Genomic DNA, 21,689 nt, shown 5'->3' with positions numbered 1-21,689 from the left:
TCTGGGAGGCAGTGGATGGTGGCACAAGTGCTTGAGTCTCTGTCACCCACATGGAAGACCCAGATGGAGTTCTGGGCTCCTGGCTTCAGTCTGGCCTAGCCCTGACTGTTGAAGGCATTTGGAGAGAGAATCAGGGGATGAAAGATCTCTCTCTGTTAGTCCCTCATGTGCTCTCTCTCTCCTACTTTGTTGTTTTGCTTTTCAAGTTGATGAAAAATAAGTAGTAAGTAGTCATTTGAAAAATTCTGTGAGCGGCTGGTGCTGTGGTGCAGCAGGTTAAGCTGCCACTTGCAGTGCCAGCATCTTATGCGGGTACTGGTTCAAGTCCCGGCTGCTTCACTTCTGATGCAGCTCCCTGCTAACGTGCCTGGGAAAGTAGTGGAGGATGGCTCAAGTGCTTGGGCCCCTGCACCCATGTGGGAGATGTGGAAGGAGCTCCTGGCTTCTGGCTTTGGCCTGGCCCAGCCCTGGCCATTGTGGCAATTTGGGGAGTGAACCAGCAGATGGATGATCTCTTTTTCTCTCTGTCTCTCTGTACTCTGACTTTCAAAAAAATAAATAAATAAATAAATACATATTTAAAATAATTCTGTGAGAATTCATATCAACTAAAGGACAATCTTGGGAAATAATGAGAAAAAATTAGACATAAATAATAGTAAACTCCAAATATCCATGTTTGAATAAAATCAAACCAAACTAAAATTCTCATTCATATATAATACATGTTTAAAAAGGAAACCCTAGTGATAAAGTTTGTAATGCTGACTGATCCCAACAGTGCTATTATACTGAAACATGCAGAAAGCAGCTAAATTAGTGTTTACGAGCATTCTAATCTCAAGTGCATACATGAGGGTATTTCAAAAAGTTCATGGAAAGTGAATTGAAAGATAAATTTATCTTGGTGCAAAAATTTTGAAATCCATGCATTGTGTTTTCATAATAGACATTTCCCATAAACTTCTTGAAGATCTCTTCTATTTAAAAACAAAGCAGATTTTTAAAAAATCCTTAGGCATTTAAACAACGAAGTTAGAAACCAGGCAAAGAATAATATCAATGAAAATAGAAGGAAATAATAAAGAAATTAAATAGAAAACAAGTTAATAAAGTATTAATTCTCATTAAGGAGGAAAAAGAAAGAAAGCAAAACTGAGGCGCTTAAAAGACAGAAAGACAAGGCCGTGGCAGTGGACACCCCGTATGTGGAAGCTGCTGTCTGAGTGCCATCTCCCACTGAAGGGAAGCAGGGCTCCTTGGACGCAGGTAATTTCTGAAAGGAATCATATCAAAAGGAGAATATAAAAATCTTCTTCAGGGTGCCACTGACCTTTAGATGGAACAAAGTTGAGCAGTAGAAAAATGATCAATTATTGATTGAAACGTCAGAAATAGAAAAATTCTCTAGTTCATAAAAATATTCAGGAATTCTCATTGGTAACCACTGAGGGGTGATAGGGTATCAACTGTGACATGTAAAAATTGATATATGAAGGGAAAGTATCCCTCCTGCCTTCCATTCTGAACTACATTTTTTGGACAATCAAACAGAATTTGATTAAGGGATGTGCTGTATGGAAGAATTTCAGTGACTAAATGTAGATGCAGCTACAGAATTAGCATATCACTAGTTTGCAACCTCTGCTAAATAATAGATCAGGGCAACAGTTATAAAACTGCCAGAACTCACTGATCAGACTCAGCAACACTGTAACTTGGAAAGCCAGACATTCTATGTCTTACAATGTTATAATAATAAGATGTATACAGCACCAACTATGAAGAATTCTCCCCCGCCCCCCAAACCTGAATTGGAATCTAACAGCCAGATGAATTAGGTCTAATCAGCATTTTGTGGGAAATACAGATGATGGAGGAGCAAGTTACATGCCATCACAGGGAAGCAGTGCTTCCAGTCAAGAATATAGACATCAGACAGAGTAACAGTCCTATTTCTCTGACAGATTAATCACAGTAAGAGTGGGAACTGTGAGAGAATAAAGAACATATTAACCAAATGCAATATAGGGACCTCGTATGAATCCTAATTGGAACAAATTGAAAAAAGACATTTTTGAGATAATTAGGGAAAATTGATTCTAGGTTGGTTATTAGATAGAATTCAGCAGAATGACTGTTAATTTCATTAGATGTAATAATGGTGTGGAGGCTGTGTTAAAATATGTCATCAATGAAATATGCATATGAAATTATCATGATTTCTGGGATTCCCATTAAAATATTTCAGCAGAGAGAATGTCAGAAGGAAAGAAAGGGAAGAAAGAAAAGTAAGGAGGCTAAGAATAAATATAGCAAGATTGAAACAATTTTTTTCCTAAAGATTTATTTATTTATTTGAAAGTTAGAGTTACACAGAGGAGAGGCAGAGAGAGAGAGAGAGAGAGAGAAAGAGAGACAGAGAGAGAGGCGTTTTCCATCCGATAATTCACTCCCCAACTGGTTGCAATGGCTGCAGCTGCGCCAATCCAAAGCCAGGAGCCAGGAGCTTCTTTCGGGTCTCCCACATGGTTGCAGGGGCCCAAGGACTTGGGCCATCCTTTACTGCTTTCCCAGGCCATAGCAGAGAGCTGGATCAGAAGTGGAGTGGCCGGGACTAGAACCGGCGCCCATATGGGATGCCGGCACTGCAGATGGCGACTTTACCTGCTAAGCCACAGCGCCAGCCCAGACACAATTTTCATAATTGCTGAAATTTGCAGTTCTTTATATTATTTCTTCTATTTTTTAAAATATTTATTTCTTTGAAAGATGGAATGACAGAGAAAGAGAGGGAGAGACAGAGACCTTCCATCTGTTGGTTCACTCCCCAAATGCTCACAACAGCTAGAACTGGGTCAGGCTGAAACCAGGAACCAGGAACTCCATCACAGTTTCCTATGTTGGTGGCAAGGACTCAAGTACTTGAGCCATCATTTGCTGCCTCTAAGACATATCTGCAGGAAGCTGGAGTGGAGCAGAGGAGCCTGGAGTTGAAATGGCACTGTAATATGGGATGCTGGCACCACAATCAGTGGCTTAACCTGCTACACCACAATGCCTGCCCCATATCTCTTCAACTTTTACATGTTGAAAAGCCCTCTATAATATTTTTAGAAAGGGGGGAGCATAACAATAGATAAGAGGGAAATTGAAAAAGTCTAGCAGAATACAATGAAAAGAGATACTAATAAAAATACAAAATATTAAAGGGGCAATTTTCCAGTACTATAATAAATTGCCAGAACTGACCAAAGAAGAAATAGAAAATCTATAAAGTAGGACTGATAACTGAATAATCATGAACTCAATAGTCAAAAATTTCCTCTGAAAGGTTACCAGGCTTACGTAGTTTAACACGACTGCAGAGAGAGAGAGAGAGAGAGAGAGAGAGAGGGAGGAGAGAAGGAGGAGAGGGAGAAAGAGGAATGTCCATTTTACACAGACTGTTTCAGAGAAGGAAAAAGGGAAACCTATGTCTCAGGCTAGCACAGCCTCGATGCTTGGATCTCAGAGGGTTAATCACAGGAACTAGGGCAATGCACCTAACTCATAACAAATGTTTAATCTGGGGAGGTGGGAAGGAGCATAGAACTGAGAATAGTGGTTAAATGGGACCTTAACTTTATATTTTCATTCTTTTATCAAAAAATCCCACAAAGAAATATGACAAAGCATTTAAGAAGTATTAACTATGTACACTAGGAACATTTAAACTATTTCTACTTTTCTAGATTTAAAATTTTTCTTCAAAGAAGTCCACTCTTCAAAGAAGTTACCCTGTTTGCAGCTCAACTTCACAGCAGAGAAAACCAGCCCGTTAAAGCATGTTATATGGCAACCTAACAAACAGCTGTCAGACCTGCTCAGTGGAAGACAGCCTAGAATATACTATTCTTAGATCAAGAAATCCTGAGTAGTTCAAGTTACCACAGCTCTTGTAAACAGCACCATTTTTCTGAACATAAACTGATGAGAGATTAGAATATTTTCTTTTTAAAAAGTATTCATTTGCCATGACTCCCCAGTGTTGAACAGTTACGAATTAATTTTAATCACTTTACATTCATGCATACAGTTATTCAACAAATGTTTATGGAATGCCTGCTACATACCATGCACTATGTGACTCCAGGCACTGAACTTACAGAGGTGAGAGATGCCACCTCTATTTTTAAGGAGGGGAGGTGGACAAGAAGGTCAAGGATGGCTATAAGATGAAGTCAATGGTATGTAGGACTGTGTAGATTACAAAGGTCTGTCTGCCTAGTGGTCTGTGTGTCATGCCATGTGACAATGAATTAAACAGTGCTGTTAATGATCAAAGGAGTGGGAGCTATTAAGAAAAGGCAGGCTCGGTGCTGTAATACATATGAGACACATATCTGCAAACTTGCGGCCAAAGTCTGAGGAACTACACATTTGGCTTTGCTGACGAGGAGTGTAGTTTGAGCTTCAAAGGTAGATCATTGCAGGACCTTGCTTCAGAAGATTTTGGATTTTATCTGGGAGCGACAGGAAACCACTGAAATAAGAAACCTTATACTCTTTACCTGGAGTGCAGAGAAGCCATTTTCTACCACGACTGCAATTCCAAGTTAATTAGTAGAAACCGTGACATCTGTGCAAGGACTGATGTGGTGGGGCCTCTGCTTGAGTCACAGGTGTGCGTAGCTCCCCAACCTAGATTTGTCAGGTTTGTCTCAAGAACTAACAGTTTAAGCTGGATAGAAGTTGATTTGATGTGATCTGGGAACTTAGGCATATCCAGAGGGAGAATTCCTTCTTGGAAAAAGAAAGCGATGCCTTCACTTCAGTGTAATTCTTGGTTTAACTATCCCATTAACTCATGTCAGGGTAGACACGAGGGAAGGCAAGGTAGTATTCTTCAGTACTTATGATGATTAATTTTAAATATTGACTTCACTGGGCTTAGAGATACTGGATACTAATAAACCATTTCTTTGGGTGTGTCTGCGAGGGTGTTTCTGGAATGATGAGCACTGGAATCAGTGGACTGATAAGAAGATCACATTGCCAGTGTGGTGGGCACCACCTCATCCTCTGAGGACCCAAACAGAGCAAAAAGGTGGAGGAAAGGCAACTTCCCTTTTCCTCCTGAGTGGGGACACCCATCTTCTCCTGCCCTTGGATACTGTAGCTTCTAGTTGTCAAGCCCGTGGACTCAAATGAAGGACACCACCAGCTTCCCTGGTCCTCCAACTTGCAGACACCAGATCGAGGGACTTCTTGGCCTCCGTAATCATGGAAGCCCGTTCCCATAAGAAGTCTCCTTTTATGTAACTACAGGTAGCCCACTGGTTGGTTGTCTGGAGAACCTGATTAACACAGTATCCTTAGCACAGTGTAGCACACAGAAGGAGGCCCGTTTTGCTCCAGAAGTGAGTGTAACTTTGGCATCTCCAATGGTGAAACGCCCTGGATCCCTCCTAGGGGGCCACAGAGGAAGGGAGCCTTGTAGGCACGGACAACACCCCAGGCAAGCAAAGGTGGACATGGCGGGGAGGGGGGTATTTGGCACACGTGTCGGTCTCAGTGAGAGTGACGGGACTGAAAGCTTGACTGTGAGTGCCTGGTGAGAACTGTGTGGGCACAGAAGGTGTGCCCCCGTGAAGACACAGGTAGAATTGGTGGCCTGAGGGATGTGTGTGGGGGGGGTTTTCTGTTCTACATCAGCAAGTGGGGGCAAGAAGCAGTGAAATGGAAGCTAAGTAGAGTAGGACTGAACCACCTCTCCCAGAGAAGCTGCCCAAATTCCCAGAATACTAGCCCCTGGCAACCCCACGTTCGTTCTTACTGTAAAAGTGTAAAAGGTTAGGTTACTCCCCAGCCTGTCGAACAAGTGCCCAGTGACCCTGTGAGACAGCACATCCCTAATCCAAAAGGAAACCCAGCCTGTAGTTTGCACCCAGCGAATCCTCTTCCACATTGCTGCAACTGGGCGCTTCAGTTTTCTCATTACCATCACGGAGGACACAGGCAGATTTTCATGGTTCCTCCCTCATGACTCTGCTCTCTGTGCCGTAGGAGCCAGAGGCAACAGCAAATGGACTCTCCCGGAGAACAACCAGCAAGGTGGTTTGATCCCCATTATTCTTGCTGAAATGGCAATTGTGTTATTCCGACTGACAGATTCTCAGAAGAGACCTGGTGAAAATGCCCTTGACCAAACTCACTAAGGAGCAGACTGTTTTGAGTGGGTGTGTCTGGCCCGACTCTCCCCGGACCGCTCAGCAACAACGTCTCAAAAGACTGCTGAATTCTTATTTCCCTTCAGAAACATAACAAAGTCAGCCTGAAAGCAGGGAATGTGTTGGGGGCAGATGGTATTAGCCTAGTAGTAAACACATTTTTGGCTGCTGCTTTTTTCTCCCCCCAGTGGTAGCTATGTTTAATGTGCTGAGAGAAAGCCATTTGTTTGCAGAATCTTATTATAGAGCAGAAATATACTCGCTCCAGACAAGAGGAATTTAATTGGTTCCAAGTCAAATGATGTTAACAGGTGTCACTTCACCAATCCAGGACTTAAAATGGGTTATTATAAATAGGAGTAACACCAAGTTTTCTGGCTCTTGCTCCCACCTCTTATGCAAGACTGCATACCCCTATAATGTTCCCCCTGATTATTTCCAGCACCTTCGGAAGGCGGGGGCGCGCATGTATTCACCAACAAGTACTGTCAGCTACCAAGTGGAGTCTGCCATTTTCTTGCTCTCAGCTGCCGCCTGTTTCTGCGGCACGCAGAGCTTAATATAAACCACAAGTCTGGGTCAGTATTTCTGCTTCTGCCAGCCTCTGTGACACTTCAACTGAAGGGCACCACTTGCTGGTCCCACGGGCAGGCTGGGGTCTGTGAGGTGGCACATGCAGGGACAATCTCTTTCTCCCTTGCAGCGTGACACATTGTTCAATGTCAAGGGGAAGGACTTCTGGATGTTTTGACCCGTAACCCTCTCTTCTCATAGCACCAAGCTGTAGGGAAGTAGAATGGGTAGCAAGTGTGCAGTAGTGTGGCTGTGAGAAGGCACGGCTCAGATCCCTCTGCACCCTGACCGAAGCAGGCCTCAGCTCTGACGTCATAATCACATTTGATCCCATTTGCACAGAGGTCACGCTTTCCACAGTTGATGACTGAGCACAGCAGGAATACTGAGGCTGACTCACTCCTGGGAGACGCAGGGCGCTTGACAGGTGACTTTGACAGAAGATTCCCTGACAGCCTTGTCAAACTTTGTTATAACTGCACCGCAGTCTAAGATGCTTCTGCCAGGACTTCCTTCCCTCTCCTCCTGTCGCCTCGTGGGGCCAGATCTGCGAGGCTGCTAGATGACTCAGTTTCCCTGCTGCCTCTGTGCTTTCTCTCGGAGCCATCTTCCCTGGGGTATTTTCCTTTGGCACGTGTAATCCGGTGTTGGCATGTGCTTCTCACTGGGCTGGGACTCACACAGGATGTGTGTGACGTGCTGAAGAACTGATGTCTGATCCCCCTGGTGCTGAAGCATGTGCATCGTCTTCATTCATTTCCTCTCAAAGACGTTTTCTCTGCCAGGAGGCCCCTCGCTCCTTACATGATGAGGGTTGATATTAACGTCAGTGTCCCCCACTATTTTTTTTTTTTTGACAGGCAGAGTTAGTGAGAGAGAGACAAAGAGAAATGTCTTCCTTCCGTTGGTTCACCCCCCAAATGGCCGCGCTGCGGCCATCCGAAGCCAGGAGCCAGGTGCTGCCTCCTGGTCTCCCGTGCTGGTGCAGGGCCCAAGCACTTGGGCCATCCCTCCACTGCCCTCCCGGGCCACAGCAGAGAGCTGGACTGGAAGAGGGGCAGCCGGGACAAAACCAGTGCCCCAAATGGGAATAGAACCTGGGGTGCCAGCGCCGCAGGCAGAGGATTAGCCTAGTGAGCCGCGGTGCCAGCCCGCCCAGGAATGTTTTCCAGCCTCGCTCAGGCATTTCTGGACCTCAGCAAGGAGTAGATATGAAGGAGGCCCCTTGCTATACATTTTACAGCATCTGTTTTCTCTGCTGTCTCAAGGCACAGCTAGAGAAGCAAAAGAAATGTAAGAAATGTCCCTGCTCCTGAAGTTCAATTAGTGAGACAAAGATCACACATGTACCCCAAGAGAGTACAATACATACAACTAATAATCATTGAGTCTTCAACAAAGATTTGTTGATCACTTGCTATGATTCAATGTTATCACCAAAACCTAAGTTGTATGGCATTCATTTTTAAGTGTCACAGGCAATAGCAGATGTTTCCACAGAGCAGGAAAAAGAATAATCTTGTGTATTAAAAAAAAGATTTTTACATCTCTTCCTCATCTTTAAGAATGTTTATTTTGGGGGCAGGAGTTTGGCCTAGCAGTTAGGATGACCATTCTACCCAAGGGCCACATCAGAAAGCCCACACGTGAAACCCAGCTCCAGCTCCTGACTCTAGTTCCTGCTAATGCAGACCCTAAGAGGCAGCAGTGGTGGCTCAAGCAACCAGGTTCCTGCCACCCACGTGGGAGACTTGGATTGCTCCTGGCTTTGGCTCCTGGGCAGTTGTGGGCATTTGGAGAGTGAACCAACAGCTTGGAACTTTCTTTCTTTGCCTCTCAAGTGAATAATTTTTTTTCCTTAAAAATTTGCTTTGGGGACTGGCGCTGTGGCATAGTAGACTAAGGCTCTGCCTGCTGCACCAGCATTTCATATGGGCGCTGGTTCCAGACCCGGCTGCTCCACTTCGGATCCAATTCTCTGTTATCCAAGTGCTTAGGCACCTGCACCTCCATGGGAAACCCAGCAGAAGCTCCTGGCCCCTGGCTTTGGATTGGCCCAGCTCTGGCAGTAGCGGCCAATTGGGGAGTGAACCAGTGGATGGAAGACCTCTCTCTGTCTCTGTCTCTGTCTCTGTCTCTGTCTCTCTCTCTCTGTAACTCTAACTCTCAAGTAAACTCTTTTTAAAAATTTTGTTTTGGTGTTATATAAAATATGCAAAACAAATTAGTATAGTGGACCTATGTATAATGTATAAAAATATATATATTTTCTGTTGGTGAGCATACTGAATTTTTTTGTTTAAGTGCACAGTAGAAAAGACTCATGAGTTAGAATATACTTTCAATTTACCGAATACAATGCCACATAGTGACTATGATCTCAGCACTGGGTCCAAAGATGTGACTTTAGGTCTCAGATCTGCCACTTACAAACTCTAACTTTTGGCAAGGCACAGCCTCTGGTCCAGTTTTCCCTCTGTGGCATGAGAATATTATACTTACCTCCTAAAGTTATTGTAGGGATTAAATAAGGTGGCGCATCTTTAGTAAGTGCTAGTTGATATTGCTGTGGTTACTCTCACTTATTAACCTAGCCCCAGGTAACTTTATTCTCATTCCTGTGGCTAACCCAGGTCTCTGGTTGTTGCTTTGAGTCTGCTTCATCTTCGGGGTCTTTCTCAATTCTTTGAAGGAAGCTTCTCTGCTCTTAGCATCTCAGGAAAAAGAGCTGTCTCCCACCCTGGGACTCCTCTCATCTTTCTTGATGTCACTCTGATACTGCTTTTCTCTCACTGCCTTATGTCCTAATTGTGCATATTTTTAATTAAAAGTATTACTGTAGGGGCAGTTAAGATGCCACTTGTAATGCCCACATCACAAATTGAAGTGCTTGGGTTTGAGTCCCGGCTCCACTTCTGATTCTAGCCTTTTGCTAGTGCACACCCTGGGATGCAGCAGGGGATGGCTCAAGTAGTTAGGTCCCTGCTGCTCACAGTGGAGACCTGTATGGAGTTCTGGGCTTCCGACTTTGGCCTGGCCCAGCCCTGGCTGCTGTAGGCATTTGAAGAATGAACCAGTAGAATGAAGACCTCTCTTTCTCTTTCTGTCCCTCTGCTTTTCAAACAAACAAAAGTGAATAAAAAATGCTTAAAAAATTTATTGTAAATGAATAACTTATAATGTACTGTGATGATGTTATGGTTTAAGAATAATAACATATGTTATTTAAGATATCCATGACCTCAAGTACTTATTTTTTGTGATGAGGACATTTAAAACTTTCAGCAAGTTTGAAATGTACAATGCTCTATTGCTAACTATGTTTACCACACTGTGTGACAGATCTCCAAAAAATTTATTCTTCCTGAGATTTTGTACCTTTGATCATTTCCCCAACACCCTAGCTTCTGTAGCCACCATATGCTCTACTTTCTGAGTTCAATTGTTTTGGACTCCACATGTAAGTGAGAACATGTGGTCTTTCTGTGCCCAGCCTGTTTCACTCAGTGTAATATCCCCCAATTCCATCCATGTTGCTACAAATGACAGATTTTCCTTCTTTTAAAGGCTGAATGGCATTCCGTTATGTGTATATATAAAAATATTCCATACTTTTTGTTCATTCATCTGCAGATGGACACTTAGGTCGATTCCATAACTTGGCTACTGTGAATAGTGCCCATTTTTCTTAATTCTTTTGGAGGGCGTGGCCCTATCCTGTTAATTATGACACTTGTGTGCCTAGAACAATGCTTTGTGTGCAGGAGTGTTTGCTCAGTGCCAGCTGATCTCTGCGTGAGTAGCAGCGGAAGCAGGGACTCTGGCCTCTGCCCTGTACTTCCTCCACTCTGCAGTAGCTGGCACTGGGCAGTCTCTGAGGCACACAGACAGCCACAGTCTGGAAACCACATTTCTTCAACTCTACACAACCACTCCTTACACTTATGCTTGTTTTAAAGGATTTAAAAAAATAAAGATTCATTTATTTAAAGTCAGAGTTACACAGACAGAGAGATATTCGACTTGCTGGTTTACTCCCCACATGGCCACAATGGCAAGGCTGAAGCCAGGAGCCAGGAGATTCATCTGGGTCTCCCATATGGGAACAAGAGCTCAAGCACTTTGGTGAGCCTCTGGTGCTTTCCCAGGCCATTAGCAGGGAGCTGGATGGGAAGTGGAGCAGCCAGGACCAGACCCAGTGTACTTAAGGGATGCTGGAGTTGCATGGGGCAGCTTTACCTGCTACACTACAACGCCAGCCCCAAATTCAAAGGATTTTTACAGTAAGAATGCAGCCCACTCTCCTTTGGTCACAAATGAAAAGGAAAGTTTTGCATTTGTGCAACAGAAAAGAGTTCCTTGTCTGTCGCTCCCCCTCTTCATGGAGGAACGACACTAAACCCTGCGCTGTTCTTTTGTCTGCTCGGCCCTCCCCGGGTTTGCTGCTGGTTCTTCCCGGGTTGGCTACCGTCCCTTCCACCTCCATGGAAGGGTGGTTCCCCCTGCCACTTTCCCCACTTCCGCGGGGGAGCGGCACACCGCCGGCCGGCTCTCTTGGGGGCTGCTCAGGTGTTCCTCAGGTGTTCCTGGTGCATGTTGTCTCTCTCCTCCTTTATAGTCCTCTTCCACCAATCCCAACTCTGCTACCCACACGCCGAGTATGCTGCTCTCCTCCAATCAGGAGCAGGATCAGCTCCTGCAGGTCATCACTCAAGTTGGCGAGAGGCAGCTGCGTAGAAGTTGTTTCTCCCTTCTCAGCGCCATATTGTGGGAGAGCAGATGCATAGAATAAGTCTTAATTCCAGTAACAGTCTAGTCCGAGTTGCTCCCCACACTTGTCTATTTACTTAAAATTATTATGACTGGAAGGAAAAAAAACGAGACTGGTTTAACATACAGATCAAGCAGATTCTGTGTTTGTTTTACACACCTTAGTATGGTATCAATTTTTGGTATTGGAAGGGAACTAGTGATTTTGCATACATCATCAGTTGGATCATGACAGCATGCAAATCTTTAGGAGAGTTATTAATATTCCCATATTATAGATGTGGAAATGGAGAACCTAGAAAGATAAATGATTTTCTACATGTTATGTTGTAAGTGGAAAAATCAGAATATGGATGCAAGTGCTTTCCTCTTTACTGCACAATCCTTTATAAAGGCATTTTCCCCCAAATGGCTTAGACTGAGATGTTTGATTGGAAGTTTTGGGAAGACCCTGCCAGAGGCCACCCAAGCTTCTTCATTGCTTTTTCCTGGGCCTTCCCCAGAGCCAGACAGCAGGGCTTAGCTAATGATTGTGGCATCGGTGACACTGAGAAATCTTCAAGAGATAAGGTCTCGGGCCAGCGTCGTGCCGTGGAGTTGTGGCGTAGCAGATGAGGCCACTGCCTGGAGCACCAGCACCAATATGGGCACTTGTTTGAGTCCCAGCTGCTCCACTTACAATCCAGCTCCCTGTTAAGGCCTGGGAAAGCAGCGGAGGATGACCTAAGGGCTTGGGCCTCTGCACCCATGTTGGAGACCCGGATGAAGCTCCTGGCTCCAGGGTTTGGCCTGGCCCAGCCTCAGCCATTGAAACCATTTGGGGAGTGAATCAACAGATGGATGATTTCTCTTTCTTTCCTCTCTGTTAACTCTGCCTTTCAAATAAGTAAAATAAGTCTTAAAGAAAAAAGAAACAGGATTTCCTAGTTTTCAGCCTTGTCCTCATGTGTTTGTGACAATGAGAGGGAATAGTAGAAAGCTGTGTCTTCCTTTCTCAGCCGCTCCATGACCAGCTGGATATGAAGATGGAAAGGTGAGAAAGGTACCAAGATGATCGAGTTTATTACTGTAATGTGCAAAGAGCTTATCACCTTTCTCAAGGCCTTGGTGAGTTCTCCCATTGTAGGGACTGACTAAATGTCTTTACTTCTTAGTTCTCAAAGGAAGAAAGTGGATAGAAACAGGGAATAAATTAAATAAGCTAGTTTAGTAACAAATCAGACACAAGGGCTCAGTATTGAATCTCAAATAATATTTTACACCTGAAAATGATGGTGGTAGAACGGTAAATGCCAATTAGAGAGAGTTTTGGTTCCAATGTCAATGTAAATACTGTTTTCTTGATGCTTTTGGCCCTTGGCTAAGTTGTAGATTAATAGGCATAGAAATACATCCAAAATTACCGATGATAGGCAAAACAGCACCTTGAAAGAAAGTTGATATGAGACAAATGCTGCTAAGCCATGAGAATTGCACACAGGAAGAAAATATCAGCAGAATTAAGTAAGCCTGGTTGTAAGGGATGAATTTGCTTTGGTACTGAGATTTACAAACTTCTCATTCTCAGATTCTTAAAAGAAATGTTGATTTTTAAAAAACAATATTTGAGAGGCAGACACATACACACACACAGTGGTGGGGTGGGGGTCGAGGAGAGAGAGAGAGCTCCTATCTACTATTTTACTCCATGAATGGCTCTGGTTCTGGCCAAGACAAAGGCAGGACTCAGAAACCCAGTCTGGGTCTTCCACATGGGTGGCAGAGACTCAGCGACTTGAGTATCATAACTGCTTCCCAGGGTGGGCATCAGGATGAAGTTGGAATAGGGAGCAGAACCAGGACTCGAACACAAGAACTATGATATACTACTTGGGTGTCCCAAGTGAGTCTTAACTGCTGCACCAAATGCCTACCATTAATTTTTTAAAATAAAGCTGGAAATCCTCAGAGTTAAACCCTTTCTTAGATCTTTGAAAAGTCAGCATATGATTTGGGGTGGCTTGCATACTTTTCTAGAGAATATAATTGCAGTCTCTCATGACATCATAGAAGAAACCACTGATATGCAGAAACTTCTCATATCTTGGAATTTGTCAGCACACTGAGTACACAGTCTGTGGTACGAGGTTAGATGTATTGGGGCCAGTGCTGTGCCATAGCAGGTAAAGCTGCCACCTGCAGTGCCGGCATCCCTTATGGGCACCGGTTCGAGTCCTGCTGTTCCACTTCTGATCCAGCTCTCTGCTATGGCCTAGAAGGCAGTGGAAGATGGCCCAAGTCCTTGGACCCCTTTACCTGCATGGGAGACCTGGAAGAAGCTCCTGGCTCCGGCCATTTTGGACATCTGGGGAGTGAACCAGTGGATGGAAGACCTCTCTCTCTCTCTCTCTCTCTCTCTCTCTCTCTCTCTGCCTCAGCCTCTCTGTAACTTTGCCTTTCAAATAAAATAAATCTTTAAAGAAAAGTTAGATGTATTTACATAAGAAAACCAGATAGACTGAACTGATTAATCAATTCAGTCAAGAAAACAGTAGAATTTTTATTCCAAGTTATATTGAAATTGACCAATTCAACTGGATTGACAATATAGGTCAGCAGTTTTCGTGATATATTAACATTTTCCAATTGTCTTTATCATTTAAAATGATGTAGAGTCAATTTGTAGCCCAACAGGAACAAAGTAAATGCTTTTCCTATAAACCCAATACCAAAACATGGTATAGTATGAATAATTTTGTTCTAAACGAATCAATAACAACAAAAAAACCATTTTTTCTAGTATCAGATCCTTTACCAAAACTGTCTTGAGAATTTGAGATTTTTTTGTCTTTGGAGCCTCAAACATAATTAAAAAGTAATAGGTGATTCCTCTCTCACTCTCTTGTTCTTTCTCCCTCCCCCCACTCCACCTACCCTGTTCCAAATAAATAATGATTTAAAAAAATTCCCAGAGTAGATAAATTTCTCTGAATATTTTTTGTTGTTGATGGTGAGATTAGAGGTAACAAGTTTTTTATACTTTTATATATTTTCAAATTTTCTAAAATAAATTTATTACTTTTTAGTTAGACAAAAATAACATTGAGTGTTAAAAAAAAAAAAGGGACAGGTATGGCTTTGTGACTAGAAAAACACTCCCAGAATTTGAAGCAATCTGGTAAGGCTTGGAGGCAAAACACGGAAATCTGACTACACTCGAGGAGTTCGCCAGATAGCGGTACTCGACTGCCAGTTTCGCTTGTGCTGTATTACACACTCTCTGCCACTGTAGCAAGCTGTCTTTTCACAAGGCAAGTGGTGCCAGAATGTTGTACTGATTGCCCATCAATGTGCTTACGATGAAATGAAGAAATGGAGTGAAGAGTTTTTCTTTTCATTATGAACCCAAATATTCAGAGAAATTTATCCCTTCTGGGAATTTTTTTTTTAATCATTATTTATTTGGAACAGGGAAGGCGGGGTGGGGGGAGGGAGAGAGTGAGAGAGAGAGAGAGAGAATCACCCATTGGCTGGTCCACTCTCCTAATGCTTATAACAGTTACAGCTGGGCCAGGCTGTTGTGGGGCACACAGATTAAAAGCACAGCAAGACTTTGGAGGTCAAATTAGGAGTCTGTATTAGCCAGCTGGTGACTGCCTTCTCACAGAGCAAGTCCGGAGAAGGCAGCCCCGAGTTGAAGAGGTGGGGGTTTTTAAAGGCAAGACCTCTTCTTCTTATCAGTCATTTAATCGCACATGTGGGCTTGTGCAAGCAGAAAGCAGGCATACAGAAGCGAGAAGCTGTTAGCCAATCAGCCAGTTTCTTTTTAACTTTTTTTTTCTTTGAAAAATATAATGATTCAATTGTTCCCAGTCAGGGTCAGGCATGGCGTCACTGACCTTGGTGCCACCTGTGTTATCCTGTGGCCGTAGCCGGGAGAAGGCAGGAGGAACCGTAGTCTGGTGGCCTTGGCCATTATCAAGCAAGCAGAGGTATGGATGCCAGAAATGGGCCAGTTACAAACTAACATTTATTTTTATGAAGAACAGGTCCTGCTTTTAAAACAACCAAGCAAAATTACCCATAGTCTATAACCACCTGGGGGCATGTTATACCTTGTAGACAATTTAAACTTTTGGGTCACCTGTCACAAGGCCAAAGCCAGAAGCCAGGAACTCAGTCCTCATCTCCCACACGGGTGACAAGGACCTGATTATCTGAATCATCACCTGCTGAACTACTAGAGTGTGCCATTAGCAGGAAGCTAGAGCTGAGGACAGAGCTGGAAATTGAACCAGGCACTCTGATATTCTATGCAAGAGTCCTGAGGAGCCAAATGCCCAAGCCTGGGATGTATGACTTTGATTAACCCTGACTGGGAATTCAGAGGGGGATTGCTCTATTATAAAGAAGGGATTTGCTGAGCAAACACAACTGCTGGGGTCAGATTTAAGGTGCTTAACTGACTTATTTTGAAGTCCAATTAAACCCTTCAGAGGCTCTATTTATCTTCAAACATCTGATTTGTTGGTTGCAAACTCATTTAGCCTGTATTCATAAAGAAAGTTATATAATTTGACATCTTCCACATTTATTCAATAACTCAGGTTTTTCAAAAATTTTGACCAGTTCTATTTCTAGCCCCAATCTATCGAAATGACTATGTCTTGCCATTTGAATTTACTGCTATATTAGTTTACTGACAGAGATAGACAAACCACGCCTCTCTCAGCTGTTTCAGATGAAACTGTAGATTAAGGTGTAAACTTGCAATGCACTGTTTAGCTGGAAAGTTATGGGGAGCAGGTGATGGAAGAGATAACTTTCACTGTTTGGACTAAAGTCAATTTTGAAGCAGCTCAAGATGTCTTTTGAATTCTGGATCGTGGTGTGTGTGTGTGTGTGTGTGTGTGTGTGTGTGTGTGTTGGAGAGAGAGAGAGAGAACTCTTTATATTGCAAACAGCTAAAGATATAGGTGGTAACACAAAGTCACATCTTTACACCTAGGCCTGCTCAGTAGTGGGAGTGGCCAGATGCTGCACTGATTTTTAAAAATTATTTTATCTGGCTGGCGCCGCAGCTCATTAGGCTAATCCTCTGCCTTGCGGCGCCGGCACACCGGGTTCTAGTCCCGGTCGGGACGCCGGATTCTGGCCCGGTTGCCCCTCTTCCAGTCCAGCTCTCTGCTGTGGCCCGGGAGTGCAGTGAAGGATGGCCCAAGTCCTTGGGCCCTGCACCCCATGGGAGACCAGGATAAGTACCTGGCTCCTGCCATCGGATCAGCGCGGTGCGCCGGCCGTGGCGGCCATTGGAGGGTGAACCAATGGCAAAGGAAGACCTTTCTCTCTGTCTCTCTCTCTCTCACTGTCCACTCTGCCTGTCAAAAAAAAAATTATTTTATCACTAATGGTTTGTGATGTTTTTAAAGATAAGTTAGATGTATTCATGAAAATGCAAAGGATCAATTTAAAATCCACATCAAGTGCACCAAAAGGGAACTGGAAATAGAAGTTTTAGTGCCCTTTGATGTTTAAATAAATTGGCAACCGAAGAAACAGTCTTAGTCAACATATTTCCAAGTCCCCCTGAACACAAATAGCCTCAAACCTTCAGGGTTATTCCTTTCAGCTGTTTCATCAGTGACATCACAGTGTCACCTCCCTTGGACTACTTTAGGCCCTGCCCAGAGCCCAGGAGTCCACACAGCCTGGGAGATGAGCCGGAGTTGGAGCCAGAGTTGGAGAAAGTAAGGAGAAACCTACAGCAGCCAACGTGTGTCCTTGACCTTCTTCAGGTAACAGCAAGGTTTTTAGGCTTAGCATAGGGTGCATGTGTGTGTGTGTGTGTGTGTGTGTGTGTGCAAGTTTTAAATGAGAAAGGCAGAATGTTTACATATCTTAATAAAATAGGCAATACCTACCTTAAGATGTAAAGTCATTCCTATTTTCTTCATGCATGTTTCCCCTTCCGATAGTTACAAAACTTTCTTTATAGCACAGAAGAAAGTCTTTAATTTTCTCAAAGACTCCATTGATTCCAAAGTCAAACTTCCTGTCCAATTTATTCATAGATTTTTGGTTTTCAGTTCATCCATATGGCAATCTCTTTGGATCATATGGCATGAACTTGACTTCAGGAAAGGTTTAAGTTGAAGCCAATAGAACTTGATTGATCTGGATTTTTGCCTAAATTTGGATATTCCTAAAAGGCATAAATGTGTGTGTGAGTAAAGTCTACAGTTAATTGTGAGCACACATATTGAAAGAAATGGATTCTTTAGAAATTGTCATCTTAACTGTGTTCTAGTCATTTAAAGAATACACGAAATAATAAATACTTAAGTTCACCATCAAAGTGCAAAAAATAGTAGGAGGTAAAGCAGAGGAAAGAAAGAATAATAATAGATAGCCTGTCAATTCAGAGATGACTATAAAGCAATATGAAGAACACATAAAACATACACAGTTTAAGACATAATTTTAGGGTATCAATTGTATAGCTGTCACCCAGGGCAGGAAGCAGTTCCTTGTTAGCATCCCAGAAATCTGTGCCTGATTACCTCCCCTGCTGTCCCAAGATGTTGAGATCATCTTGTCCTGGTTTTTATTTAAAATTTTACTAACCTTAATATTGCGATAAAGTTCCATGTTTTTTATGTTAAATAGATGGAGTCATTTTGTTCTCTTGCAAACTATCTTACACCCAACAATTATATTTCTGAGATCCACACATTTTTGTTTTGTGTAGCTATAACTGAAATCCATGTATTTTCTTTCTACTCTAGTATTAAAATGTATCAATATGCCAAGTTCTACTATTATTTCCAATTTGGGATTATTGTGAAAATGTTTCTGTGAATACCCTTGTATATGTGTCCTGGTGCGTATGCACTTAAGCATCTGGGGTGGAAGTAAAATTGTTAGATACTAGGAGATGAGCATTTTTAAGCTTCAAAAATGTCAAATAGTTTCCCAAAGTGGTTGAAAATTCACACTAATTTTGTTTATTCAGACTAGTTCTTCGCCAGTGATAACTCTTTCTTGTAATCACTCCTTTGGAGTGACCACAATCCTAGTAACTAGTTCCAGTCAGCCATTCCTAGGCCTGCCTCTAATTTGCTGCCTTTAATGTGCCACCACACAAACAACTTAACCATTCTCTAAAAGTTATTTTTTTCCAGCTGTAATCTTGGGGGAGATAAAAATCACAATAATACTTATGTGAGTTTTTGTGAAGATAACAAAAGCATTTTTCTTATTTCCTGTTAGGCCATCATCCAAGACTCCCTTTACTTAAGAGCTTAATTTAAACAGCAGATTTGGTGGAGCAATTATTTTCCTCCCCCTGAATTGGGTTGTTTTGATCATTAAATACAGGATATTTACTGTATATCTGGAGAAGTTACCCAAGAAAGTGGGTATTTGGACCAGGGTTTGATTTCATTTAGAAAATCCTAAGGGAGAGTCTGTCTTTGTTTCTCATTCCTTTGCCTTTGCTCCTTGACTGGACTCACTGCCCTCCTGTTGCCTTCTTGCACTTGCTCTCCTCCTTTATGCGTTAATTTTCTTCTGTTCATTTTCTCCTCCAAGCAAATGTCTGTAAAGATTTTCATTAGCAATGTAGTACTTCCTTCATGCTGAGGGCCAAACGATGGATAAGAATTAAGAGGGAAATGAAACATTAACCAGTCTCATTCACCATATTTTGAACCAAGATTCAATAACCTAGAGGTTGCTATCATCTGACTTAATCTGCTCTACCAACAAGTATGCAATATGAACAATGACTATTCATATGTTATTTATGCAATTAATAATTTGGCCATTCATAAGTAATAAATATAGTAGTTATAATTAATAATTTATCATAAGCTAATAACTTGCTAGCAACCCTTTCAGTTCCTGGAGCTCCCACCCTTAACAAACACCTTTCTTCTTTAAAACTTTTCACTCCACAGTAGACTTTTGTTGTAAATATCTAAAGTATAGATATCTAAGAATCTAAAGTACCTAACATATCCAAGTCTTTCATTTAGACCACATAGCAAAATGCCAGTTATATCTCATCACTAAAGTAATAGATTGACTGTAGTGCATGCATTCTCAAAGTATGATTCCCTGCATGTACAATCTGTACACCCTAAGAGGATACCATCCCTGCTCTTTGAAGTGTTTACAATCTAGGCACATCCTGGACTGGACTAAAAATAGCTGGCGCAATCCCTTTTTGAAATAGGAGTACCCATGAGGTTAACACTTGCTCTCTGGACTGAGTATCTGTTGTGTGAGGGACTTTTGATTGACCCTAGTAGGCTCTGTGCCCTGTGCAGGGCTTGTCAGAAGCCACGCAGCTGTTGAAACTGCTTTTCACCAAGGTTGGATGAAGACTTAAAGCAGCCTGAAACTAGAAATATTATGATCTCCCATGCCTATATGGGAAGTCAAAGCAGGAACAACACTGGACCGGAACATTTTTCTGTTTTGGTGCCTTGTATGGTGATCCTTTAAGTTAGCAAAGAGGACACACATACACACACACATTAATCTGAGAGAGAAAAATGTACTATTTTGTATGTTATCCAAAGCATCCATACAATGAACGAATTAGTTTTCATGACATTCAGCAGAAAAGCCAGGCTCTGTTTATTTGTCAGAGTTCTTTGGAGTGAGTGTGTGTGTGTGTGTGTGTGTGTGTGTGTATTTAAAGGTTGTGGGGGCTGGCAAGCCCAAAATCTTCAGGGCACACTGGCTGAGTGGAGAGAGACTCAGTTAGGACTTGCAGCTCTGGTCCAAATATGATTTGTGATTGAGGTGCTGGCATGTTGGGTTTCTTCCGAGGCCTCTCTTTGGCTTGTGAATGGACCTATGGCCTTCTCTCTCTATGTGTCTGTGTCCTAATCCCCACTTGTTACAAGGACAGCTGTCATTGGAGTAGGACCCATCTTAGTGACCTCAGTTTAATTATCTCTTGAAAAGCCTTATTTCTAAATGAAGTCACACTCAGAAGTATTGGGCTTTAGGACTTCAGCATGACATTTTAATTAATCAATTTTAAAAAAAATTATTTAGTTATAAATCAGAATTACAGAGTGTAGGGAGGGAGAGAGAGAGAGAGAGAGAGAGAGAGAGAGAGGTCTTCCATCTGCTAATTCACTCCCTAGATGGCTGCAATGGCCAGGGCTGGGTCGGGCCAAAGCCAGAAGCCAGGCACTTCTTACAGGTCTCCCATGTGGGTGCATGGGCCCAGGCACTTGGGCCATCTTCCACAGCTTTCCCAGGAGCATTAGCAGGGAGCTAAATCAGGAGTGGGATTCAAACCAGTGTGCATAAGGGATGCTGGGGCTGCAAATAATGGTGGTTTAACCTCTGTGCCACAGCACCAGCCACAACATATGGCATTTTAGAGGGACACAATCCAGCCCCCAAACAGTCTCCTTTTCCACAGCATGTTTTTTTTCCTTTGAGGAAAGAACTAGAGTTGTCTCACAGGATGCTCACTCATCTCCCGTGTCTTCTTTGTCCTTGTCAGGAGGTGAGGACGAGCCAGAGGCCTTTGCTGTGCCCTCGGAAGCCTGCCACAAGTTCTCACTGAGCCACGCTGAGAATGGAGCGATCCACCCGGGAGCTGTGTCTCAACTTCACTGTTGTCCTTATTACAGTGATCCTTATTTGGCTCCTTGTGAGGTCCTACCAGTACTGAGAGGCCATGACACCCTCTTGGGATTGACTGAGACTCTGGAGCTGCCTGCTGTATGCCCTGCAGTCCCGCTGCTGTCATTGTCATGGGATGCCATTCTTGGCACCCGCGGGCACCTCTGATCTGCACTTGCAATGTCTGACATGCCCTACTGCTAGGGTTGATTGTGTGTTCTTTTAAGATGCGGCTCTCAAGGGCTGCCAAGTGTTTGCCAGTGAGTGTCAGATTTATTCCCCAACTCTTACTGCAAATGTGTTAGACATGCCACAGGTTAAAATTAAACTGGATTCGTAATGATATAGAATTGTAACAAGCCCCTGATCTGTCTCACCTCACAGCCCTTCAATCCACACTGTCTACAACCAAACTCTAGTTCAACCCAGCAGAAGAAATGTTACAGGAAGTCTTTGTCAGCCCTTATAGCTATCATGTGAATAAAGTTAAGTCAACCACAAAAA

General features: G+C 43.0%; 1 protein-coding gene across 2 annotated transcripts; it reads left to right on the top strand.

The window, feature by feature from the left end:
* Positions 1 to 17,207: 17,207 nt before the first annotated feature.
* SLN (sarcolipin) lies at positions 17,208 to 21,689 on the top strand. 2 transcript variants are annotated; one of them, XM_070070167.1, is made up of 2 exons: positions 17,208 to 17,281; positions 21,064 to 21,689. In XM_070070167.1, exon 2 carries the CDS (start codon positions 21,139 to 21,141, stop codon positions 21,232 to 21,234), a length of 96 nt encoding a protein of 31 aa, XP_069926268.1. In that variant the 5' UTR covers positions 17,208 to 17,281; positions 21,064 to 21,138; the 3' UTR covers positions 21,235 to 21,689.

Source organism: Oryctolagus cuniculus, chromosome 1 (assembly GCF_964237555.1).
Source record: "Oryctolagus cuniculus chromosome 1, mOryCun1.1, whole genome shotgun sequence".
NCBI lineage: Eukaryota > Metazoa > Chordata > Mammalia > Lagomorpha > Leporidae > Oryctolagus > Oryctolagus cuniculus.
The sequence above is the reverse complement of the archived record's forward strand: the minus strand, read 5'-3'. Positions and strand labels throughout refer to the sequence as shown.